An 11,358-nucleotide genomic window follows, 5' to 3' on the forward strand; every position below is an offset into this window, starting at 1 on the left:
TTTTTTACAATGAAAAAGAGCTAGTTAAAAAAAAAAGACGAAAACGAAACAAACTTACCACTTCCATTTCCCATAATTCATCGGTTCTCATTTTGTTTCAGACCAGCTCAGGGGCGGTAATCCAGACAATGTTTACAACTAGTGTTTCACAGAGCGATGCGATTTTGTAATATAGTTTCAGTTCACCCCATGCGGATCATCTCAACGACAGAATCGTTGAGCCTCTCTCCGACTGTGTCGCTGAGAATAAAACCCTTTGGTGGTTTCTCAGTCAACACTGTCGTTGAAAATAAAACAATAATTAAACATGCTCTCCACAATTAGGAAAGCATAAACTGTAGGTGTTTTGAAGCTAATATTCCAGCCATTTTGTTTTGACGAGAGCTAGTCCAGATCTAGACTAGATCTACTTGATCAACGATTTACACTGATGTAAAACCTACGTAAATCAAATCTACAAGATCAGGATTTACATTTAGATCTAGAAATCTACATTATTGACTAGAGAGAAAAAGTTAAAAGTATGCCTAGTGCGTCGAAAGTAAATGATAGAATCTAGATCTAGAAAATCTAGTAATTTTTCAGTAGCACTAGCTAGATCTAGTCACTAGTCTAGATTGACTAGATAGAAAGATAATTATTTCTGTGGCATAGCTGTCCTTTAGCATTTAGTATCTAGATCTACTCAATTTTAAATCTCTTCTATTTTCAAATTGTTTGTAGATCTATATCTACAAGATTAGGCTTAGGTCTAAAAAATATTAAAAATATACTAAAGTTAAAGCTACACAAGTACTGAGAGTACACATCATTCCTAAACTTAATGCCATTAATGGCTAAAATTCACTGAGCATTGTTGCACTTAAGACTTAAACGTAAGGCCTAAATACTAAATAAAATTATTACGTTAGCTTAATTTTCGTGACAGCTTTTCTCTTCTTTTTTGCCATGCTTAATTTAAGTCACTTTCATGTGCTGGTAGCTTAAAATAAAACTTGTTTAGGAAGTTTATTTCTTTCTCCCTTTCATAATGCTGCAAATATGAGTAAGACGCTTATTATTATAATTAAATAGCTGCGATAAATAATCATTTGCATCTTTTTGGGGGTATTTCTTTTACATGAACTGTGAAATACGGTATCTCAAATTTTGCGCGTAACTCAAAGCGAAATATTACTCGCTCAACTGCTCGTATTTAAAAAATCTGGTATGTCGAGGCACTAGAATGTTGAGGTACCACAGGATCTACTATGTATTGAAAGAAAACATAAATTAATTATAGAATAATAGGCAAATATAGTAATAAAGTAGGCCTTATAGCTTTAGATTTTATTCAGCCTACTAATAAATAATTAAATAGGCCTAAAGTAGTACTAGATATTAGTTAAATCACTAGTATTGTGTAGGGTTATTTTTATTAAAAAAACAGATCACATCTTATACATTAAGGCGGGCTCAATAAAATAAAAATAATTTATTTAGGACCTAGGCCTATCTTTTGGAGATCTAAAATTCTAAATGAAAAATAAATTATTAATTAGACCAACAATAGGCATAGTATGCTAAATCTATTTTAGTATTTAAATTTAAGGTTCGGCCATCTACTAAAAATTTTATAAATGTCATAAAATGGCCTACTTAATTATAATTACTAATTACTATTAGGCCTAAGTTTAAACTAGAGATAGCCTATTTTATTAGTAGAAAAAGTATTAGTCATAGTTAAGATGGTATAGCCTTATGTAAATTAATGTAATCAGTGTTAGATATTATGATATTGATCAAGCAATTATTATAATTATATAATATCGGAAAGGGGCCTAGCACTCTCTAAGTCATTAGTCGATTAGGTCTTACAAGTAGTTTAGCCTATTTATATATTATAGGGCCTATAGGCTGTTATTTAAATTAGGCCAAAGGCTTATTAGGAAAAGGCTTAATAGGCTTTAGTTTTTAATTAGTTAATTAGGCAACAAGGCAGAGGCTTAATGTTGCTTATAGATTTAATTTGAAATTATTATGATATACGCTACTCTGCGACTATCACTATAGACTGCTATAGAGTATATTATAGCCTAGGCCTATCTAAATAAAATAATTCAACTCACTTAGCTTACTATAATTTTTAAAAATGTTTAGTTAAGTATTCAGCTCTCTATGTCAGCTAAGGCCCATAATTGTAATTATCCTACTGTTAGATCTATTAATTATTTAATAATTAGTAGGCCTAATTATAGGAATTAGGTCTGATACATTAAGTCCTATACATTGGTCGTAGAGTAATACTATTGGGCTAGTAATTATATACAATATCTATACAAGCCTACTTATCGTTAATTTGGAAGTCTTTGCATTGACCTTAGTTTTCAGATGTAGCAGCCTAATTTTTATCAGATTATACCATAAAATCAAAAGTAGACTTGTAGATCTTTTTAAAACAAGGCATGAAATATTAATTTAAATAATATAAATTAAACAAATAGCCTAAATAACAACTACACAAAGTTAAAGTCATAATAACTTTTTATAAAGGTATCTTGAATTTCAACTGGAGGTAGTTTTGATAAATATTAGTATTCTGAACATTAAAATAGGTAGACTTAACATACATTTGTTCTGAAAACATATTTAGAAATTGGTTTTAAAAAATGAGGTTAGGATTGGGGTGATAACTAGTTGAGGATTAGATATGATATTCATTGTGTTTATCCATGTTGTAATTTCTCTTTTACAGGTTCATCCAAAAAAAAGGGAAGATCTGATTTTTACCAGTAAAAAGACTACAGCATACTAAATGACACAAGATGTTCTTTCTCTATTACCTCTTACATTTGACATAAAAGTAGGAAAAGGTATGACAATTATTAATAAGCTGCTTTAAATTTTATAATTTGTTTTTTTATAACTTAATTGTACCATTTTTATTTCCAATAATGATAAATATAATTTAGTGTCATTTATATTTTAAAATATTTATATTATACTAGATATAATTTACTTCTATAATATTACTATCCAGGTTTAACAGTCTATGCCTACAACATAGATCTCCAGGACTAAAAGTACACAAAATGGCAATCAGTATATCACAAGTGTAATAACACATGCATCTAATCTGCTTCAGTGGCGAGAACTGGGTGAATCCTCTCAAACATTAATCAGGTAAGTTATCACAAGTTTGCTTTGGTTTATTTTGAACATGTTGATTGAGATAGATTTTTATTTGTATAAATATTGTATTTAAAAAAATATTTTACCTAGTAAAACCAAGTCAGTGGTGATGATTGATACAATATCATTATGTATTTTTTTAAATATTTGTTTTGCAAAATATGCTGATTTGCAGGAAGGATATATATATATATATATATATATATATATATATATATATATATATATATATATATATATATAGGCCTATATATATATATATATATATATATATATATATATATATATATATATATATATATATAAAACAGTATCATTTAGTGGTTTGTCTTACAAATTTGAATTATTTACTTAATCTGTCTTAACTGCTCAACAGGAACTAGGCATACCTAATGAGCGTCAAGCTGATACAGTAGATGTACAGAAGAGTTTATACACAAGGTAAATATTGATAAATTTTAAGTTTTCTTTTTTTAAGGATACATGTAGTGTTTTGGGAGAAAGGAATTAAATTATTTAAATTAGGCCTAATAGTTTATTTCTCTAGCTTATGTTTCACTTAAAATAACTTAAATTTTTCCCCCTTTATCACTAAAGCAAAATTTTATAGATATCTATGCCATGATTCATCTTATTCAATCACTTTTTTCTTGTTTTGTTTTGATGTTTTAAACTAATTTAAACTAAAGATTTTTTTTTTTTGCTAATTTTATTATTTCAGATGGATGATTAAGAAAATCATTTTGTTTTGTTTCAGGAAGTGAAAAGTGATGTAAAAGGCAACTAATACTTCCATCTACCATAGTTAAACAAGAATCTGCAAATGGTGATAATTGCAATAATCTTGATATATTAATGTTTGGCTTTATAATTATATGCAATTGTTTCATAAATAAATTATTTCTCAAAATTTGATGTATTTGGTTTTCTTACTTTGTACATAAGATGCAAGTGATTGAAAGCTGAAAAGGGTTGTATGTAGTTATAGTATTCCCAGCACAAGTTGACATTAAAACAGCTGAAGCCCTTTTAAAAAAAAAAAAACAAAAAAAAAAATAATAATCTAGGAATGCTGTTTCTATTAGCTGAGCATATATTTGGAAAAGAACTTAATTGTTTACCAGAGAATACTGTGACCCAGTTTGTACTCCAGGCAAAAAGTGTCTATGGTTAATATTATTAAGTTAAAGAAAAGTATCAAACAAACAGGATAATATTAATAAGCAAGACCTCCACACTAGAGAAGTATGGAATGAGTGTTGCATGGAATCCAAATCAACTTTGATGTTGCTAATTGCTACACTGGCCATAATTGGCCTACATTGATTTTTGCTGAGGTAGGCAACTGTTTTTGTTTAACTTTAGATGTCGACTAAATAAAGAAGAAAACTGACACGCCAATACCAAAATCAAGAACTTGTAAAGTTCGTGGTTGCTAAACCGAGAAGTCCTGAGTTCAATCTCCCGTGTAGATGAGGCTCTATAGTTGGGGATAGCAACCTATCTTGGGGATACAACACTTGTTCTTGGATTGACAAAAGATAAGAAAAGAAATCCAGAAAGAAAAGCAGCTGAATGAAGAAGAAAAAGGCTGGATATATTCGGTATCAACTGTACAATTTTAACAGACACACACAGAGGCGTAGCGAGGGGGGGGGGGGGGGGGGGGGCGGGGGGGGGGACATATGTCCCCGGGCGCCGACCTTAGGGGGGGGGGCGCCAAATTGAAAGTTTGAGGGGGGGTGCAAATGAAAAGTTCGAGGGGGGGGGGGTGCAAATCGAAAGTTTGAGGGGGGGGTGCAAATGAAAAGTTCGAGGGGGGGGTGCAAATCGAAAATTTGCTCCCGAGGGGGGCGCCAAATTGACAGTATGTCCCCGGGCGCCGGGAAGGGTCGCTACGCCTCTGGACACACATTTCAAACTACACATGCATTTCAATGACAAAGTTCAGTGAAGCCATAATGTTGAGTTTGACTGAATGAAGAACGATATTGTTATTTCAAGCAAAGTTAAGGTTTATTGTCTTAAAGACATTGTCGTGGATTGATTTAGACTAAGACTTCCCTGTTAAATAAGCCGACAACGATGGCTCTTTTTATTTCTCGTCTTTGATGTTGCTTTCAAGAACTTGTATGAGATTAGATTACCTACATACATAAGGCTACACAGTTTGGAATCTTGGCTTTCTAATAGTGGACCTGGCTACATGACATTACCCCCACCCCGGAGGAGACCCCCCCCCCTCCCGTATTTACCCCCCGGGGCAATTACCCCTTGTCAATAACCCCCCTGGAGAATCCCCCCCCCCCCCGGCCTCAAGTTATGATCCTAACTCAAACTCTATACCTATGTATTTCCTTAATCCTAATCGATAAAAAAATGACCAAACCCTAAGCATTCACCTCAGCCTAAAACTTAACACATAACCAAAACCAACTCTAGACTTAGGTTTCAGCCTAACCTTGACCATAACACTAACCCTAATCCTAACCTTAATCCTAACCCTGACCATAACACTAACTCTAATTCTGAATCTAACCCTAGCCCTAACCTTAGCCCTAACGCTAACCCTAACCTTAGCCCGAACGCTAACCCTAACTCTAGCCCTAACTCTAACCCTAGCCCTAACTCTAACGCTAACCCTAACCATAACCCTAACCTTAGCACAAACGCTAGCCCTAGCCCAAACTCTAACCCTAACTCTAACCCTAGCCCTAACGCTAATCCTAACCCTAGCCGTAACCCTAACCATAATCTTAACCTTAGCCAGAACGCTAACCCTAACTCTAACCCTAGCCCTAACGCTAACCCAAACCCTAACCCTAGCCGTAACCCTAACCATAACCCTAACCCCAGCTGTACCTTAAGAGGTGTGTGCGTGGGGGGGGGGGAGATGTCCTCCTTGGCGGGGGGTAAATGACAGGGGGTAATTGCTTCAGGGGGGAGAGAACTAATAATCTGTAAGTCCTACTATTCAATACATTTGGTTAACACAATGTCGTCACACATGTAAAACAAAATAAGCAGTCTTTTTATTATTTGTATCCTTAAAAAATGCAAAATAAATGCTACGCCATTAACTCAACCCTCTTTTTTCTCGTTACATATCGTCACATAAAGCCACCGCCCAAAATGATGGTGACGTCAATATACAATCATAAAGTGGTCACCCATTAACCACGACTCACTCTTCAGACGATTTTGCACCAAACCCCCCTTCTCTAATTGTAACAAATTTTCACAAAAAGCCAGATCTTCGCTTCCCTCCCCCCCACCACTCTCTTTAAAAACACTACACCTCAACACATAACCCCCTCCGCCGTTCCCCTGAAACTGCATTTTTACTTTCTCGTATATACGAAGTATAGAGAAAGTCTTGTAATCGTGCAAAAAAAAAAAATCGAGATTTTACAAATCTCGACGTTTTACACCTCACTGATACGGAAAAACATAATTTTGCAATCTTGTCCGTATGTCTGTGTCTGTGTGTGTCTGTGTGTAAACACGATAACTTGAGTACCGTTACAGCTAGGTTGATGAAATTTCATATATAAGTATTTTATCAAAATCATAGATCCGTATAAACTTTTGAGTGATTTCCGATAACCGAAAGTGGTACTTTTTCTACTTTGAATTTTTCAAAAGCCTATAACTTGAGTACTATTGCAGATAGATAAATGAAATTTCACATGTAAGTAAAAGATCTAATTCTCTACCTTCTGTCAAATTTTGAGTAATTTCCGTTGACAGGAAGTACTAATTTACGCTATTTCCGATTTCTCAAAAAACGCACGTAAATTTATAAAGTACTAATAATGTTGCGCACTATTATGCACATCTTTATTTGACGTTCACTTGGTGTGCAATTCTTTTTTCTACGAGGTTTTATTCTATTTTAAAAAGTTTAAGTATTTAAAATGGATTAAAAATCATGTCTATATCCCGAGTTGCCATTCCCCGTAGTGTTATATTAGAATATTCGAGAAAGTTTAGGGGAGATCACTCCCGGTTTATTATAATATGTACTGACCTCGATAAACATTGAGTTAATAAATAAATTAATACCAAAAGCAATCTTTTAAAGCCCGAAATAACGGATGAAAGCAAAAATGTGTCGTCACACTTTCCGATCATCCCTTCCCATAAATGAAAAAAAAAAGCCTGAACATACTAAAGGAGAGTATGGATGTTGATGAAGGATCCCAACGTTAAAAATTAAAGCAGCGCAAAATTTCAGGAATCCATGTTACATATTATTATTTTCCGTAGGTATAACAAAGGTATTTACATTGTGTTTTATATTTTACGAGCCGCTATCATACGCCGCTATTTAGTTGTTTCATTTTCTACTATTCAGTAATTCATAATTTGTGAATTTGACAGTAACAATGCTGCCACTGAAAATATTTGCTTTAAAACACTATCAGTAGCTCGTTAAGGACGATAACCCCCCCCCCCTCCCCACCCTCCTTTCCCAAAAATCCTACCCCCCCCCCCTCCTCGTGAAAGCAGCCCCCTCTGAGCTACCTCCACTAAGTTTAAAATCGTTTCAAACTAAATTATCTGCCCCTAATAGCTGTCACTAAACCCGGCTCTACGATTGTAAACATTTAGCTTGAACCACAGCTCACCAGACCATGCAGGGATGGGGGTGGTAGGGATAGAGAGAAAGAGAGGGGGCTGCTAGGGGCGCTTACAGCTTGGTGTTTTCTATGGTATCCATGAAGAGAATTATTTATATAGAAGAAATATATATTAAACCAGCGTACCCGTCCCGCGCGTTGCTGCGGTCTCAGAAGACAGACTGACGCAATATTTTAAGAGGATTCCATAATTACATTAGCAATCACGTATTTTTTTACGCTTGACATTGATTTCTAAATCTAAACAATTTAAATGTAATCAAAGCCGGTGTTATATTGCTTTCATCATAGTTGTTGAGGCGCAAATTCTACCGCACACAGTAGCCCATTGTATCCATAATGTATCGCACTCTTTAAAACGAACGTAGGCGCAATAGTGCTTATAAGGGACCCACACAGGGGCGCTAGACCACATGCCAGTGGTGCAGTAGACAAAAAATTTCCCTACTGTAGGGCGCTCTTTTAAAACTCATAGTGTTCCTCCCGAAGCCAGTGGCGCATCGGGTCAAACGAATTGTCATCGAATGTCGTGTGCCACAGGGTCAATATTGTAGAGTGCTCTTTAACACAACCTTAGGATATCTCAGGGCGCCAAATCGCTTCCTGCCGGGGCGCCGGCAGACGCGCCTGATTCCATATAGTCAAAAATTATTGTCGCCCATCGTGTCTTTAGTGTATAAATTTAAAAAAAAACGAACGTAGGCGTCATAGTGTTCACATGGTAGCACGGGGCGCTTCGGGTTACGTAATATCCGGGGCGCCGGCGGCTGCGCCTGTTGTTGCTTTTTTACCTTAGCCCCCATGCAGTTTTAATATCGCCGCCCTGGATTTTCAGGCGCCAAGCCGTTCATTAACAAAAATCGCACCCTCCAGGGAAACGCCCATAATAAATTTTAATTTTTGTTTTCGCAGAAACCTTCTCGTGAGTGTTTTCATTAACTCTCGAAAGTTTAACGGCACTCAGATAAACGATGTCAAACAGCATCCGTTTTGTTTTTTACAAACTGTGTAGAGAAAAATTGCACCCTCCAGAAGCGCCGCCCTGTTAAAATAAAAAAAAAATAACCTCCCCTGAAGTTTTATGGCGAGCGGATGAACGGGATTAAACCGCAATCTACTTTTACGTATATATACCCTATATAGGGATCTATATATAGAATCGATTCGCGCCCTGCTGGGGCACCGTGCTTGTGAAATATATCCAGTGGTATTCTTAACTTAAGTTGCATGGCCATAGGATGAAAGGTGTAGTGCTGCATAGAGGACATAAACAAACCCACAAACAAACAAGCAAAACTTCATTATATATATACATAGAGAGAAATATAAATAATTCTACATATGCATATATATATATATATATATATATATATATATATATATATATATATATATATATATATATATATATATATATATATATATATATATATATATATAGCTACATTTGGTGACTTCCTATTTTCCCCAATGGCGTCAAATTTTGCACATAATCCACCTATTAATTCATGTGAAAAAAAGCATCGTTTTCATCGTATATTATTAGATTTTGGTACCAGCCTCTCTCCGGTCGTCGCTTAGCAAATCTGTTATCCAAAAATTCAACAAGCATGTATTCACCTGTACATTTTGCAGTTTGTGTCATCTCCCCTCACCCCCCCCCCCTGAATGATAGTTTTTAAACGTGCACAGTTAATTGTATTTTTTTTTTTATCTGCAGTCAGTTATTAGTACAGTTAACTCTCATTAGTCATTTATTGAACTGGCAAAATGCTTACTTCTTCTATATATTTTGCTATTTTTCGCCATGGTGTCACCCCCGAAATTTTGCCACCTTGCGCGGTCCTCAGCCCCGCCCCCCCCCCAACCTTGTGACGCCTCTGGTTAGGGGTACTACTTGAGTACAGTAAATATGTATATATATATATATATATATATATATATATATATATATATATATATATATATATATATATATATATCGGGGGGGGGGTATAGCCCCTTGGCACACCTTGTACCTACGCCACTACATAATCATGTTCTTAAGATTATATAGCACATTCTATGTATAAATTCGATAAAAATAGCTATTACGTATTCTGCAATTTTATATTTGTAATAACATATTGTAAACGAAATGAGTCTTAAATTCGATTAAAAAATGGGCCTTTATATTATGTATTTTTTCTATTTTGCAATCATATCATGTATTACTTGTTGTATAGCCTAGATTCTATAATAATATACTAATATATTCTATATTACATAATCCTATATTATATCGTTTAGTAATCTCTACCCTAATGTTTTCTATACCGAATAATCAATATTCTGTAATTCTAAATTGTGTATAAATTAATCATACAATCTCTAAAATTAATCATAACTATGATCATAATTAAATTCAGCAATCCACTGTATTAATTTATATTGCTAAAAATAATTTAATTTTCAATTTTAAAGACAGAAGATACATTTTTTATAATATTAATTATTATTAGCTCTGTAAAATGAATGGTTGTTTAATTTTTCTTATATTAAATATTTTAAGCGATTAATTAATCGAAATGGTTTTATTCCGTTAGCTCGTTTTTACAGTTTATAACTATAATTAGAGTCTCAACGACAGAATCAAATGAGAAAAAATCTATAGCGTTATTATATACCGACACTGTTGATAAGCCACTCAACGACAGTGTCGTTGAGAATAGTGTAGGATCGGCTGTTCAGTTAATCGTAATTTGTTTCTTGGTGTAGTTATTCAATCAGCTGAAGACAATCTTCCTGGATGAAAAAAATGATAATGTATCCATCATGTAAAAGAGACTTTTTATATTAATATAACATTAATTAATATAACTAAGTTTTGAATAGAATAATTTAAAAAAAAACCAGCTTTTTTAATACAGCTAACTCAGTATTATTTATTACATTCCAATATAAGTCTATTAAAATGTTTTTAAAAATATTTATGCCACGGCATCTAGTTAAAAAAAAAAGGAAATTAAATCGGTTTTGAACGGATCATTAAAACTGGTAGGCTATATCCTTTTAAAAAATATTTTTGTAATTAAAAACATATGTACGAAGTTCTAGTTGAAAACTTTAACGCGGAAACAAGAAAAATTATTTTTTGTTTTAGAACAATTTGTAACATTTGAATTTTTTAGTGTGAAATCTACACATAATTTTCTCCGTCGCAGAGCGTATATAATAAATGTAGCAAACTGAAGCACGAAAAAGTAGGCACCGGACAAGACCTTTAAAACACAATCCTTAGCAGTAACTCTTGTCAGAAGAAACACACAAAAACTAGTACATAAACATCAGGAGTTGTATTTTTTATACTAGTCCTTGGTAAGTAAATAACATTATAAACAACGGAATACAGTATAATTCCCAACAAAGACAAATGGATCCATTACAAGTAATTCGCTTTTCGTGTAGTAAACCAGTGTGATAAAAAGTTCAGCAATTTTTTTCGGACCCGCTGAAGATTTAAAGCCAACGGTCAAAGCGTCACCTAGATTTCAACCAATCAGGA

The 11,358-nt window shown here is 34.0% G+C and overlaps 1 protein-coding gene and 1 long non-coding RNA gene across 6 annotated transcripts in view; one reads left to right on the forward strand and one right to left on the reverse strand.

Annotated features, from left to right (window-relative positions):
- Positions 1–10,561, reverse strand: part of LOC131942667 (neutral amino acid transporter A) — a 34,229-nt gene extending 23,668 nt beyond the window's left edge. Inside the window, exons 1-2 of the mRNA XM_059302568.1 lie at positions 10,540–10,561; positions 59–176 (exon numbers count right to left, since the gene is read on the reverse strand). Of these exons, the coding sequence (XP_059158551.1) occupies positions 59–91 (33 nt within the window). The 5' untranslated portion in view covers positions 92–176; positions 10,540–10,561. The remainder of the gene's footprint in view (positions 1–58; positions 177–10,539) is intronic.
- LOC131942668 (uncharacterized) lies at positions 201–4,083 on the forward strand. Of its 5 annotated transcripts, none has more exons than XR_009386794.1 (5): positions 201–541; positions 2,735–2,852; positions 3,020–3,162; positions 3,548–3,612; positions 3,929–4,083. It is a non-coding gene; the product is annotated as an uncharacterized LOC131942668 (long non-coding RNA). The 5 variants fall into 5 exon arrangements; XR_009386795.1 differs by having other exon boundaries at positions 201–530; XR_009386793.1 differs by having other exon boundaries at positions 201–521.
- Positions 10,562–11,358: the final 797 nt, after the last annotated feature.

Source organism: Physella acuta, unplaced genomic scaffold (genome assembly GCF_028476545.2).
Source record: "Physella acuta isolate Inbredline_101_S28 unplaced genomic scaffold, ASM2847654v3 ptg000418l, whole genome shotgun sequence".
In the NCBI taxonomy this organism is placed as follows: domain Eukaryota; kingdom Metazoa; phylum Mollusca; class Gastropoda; family Physidae; genus Physella; species Physella acuta.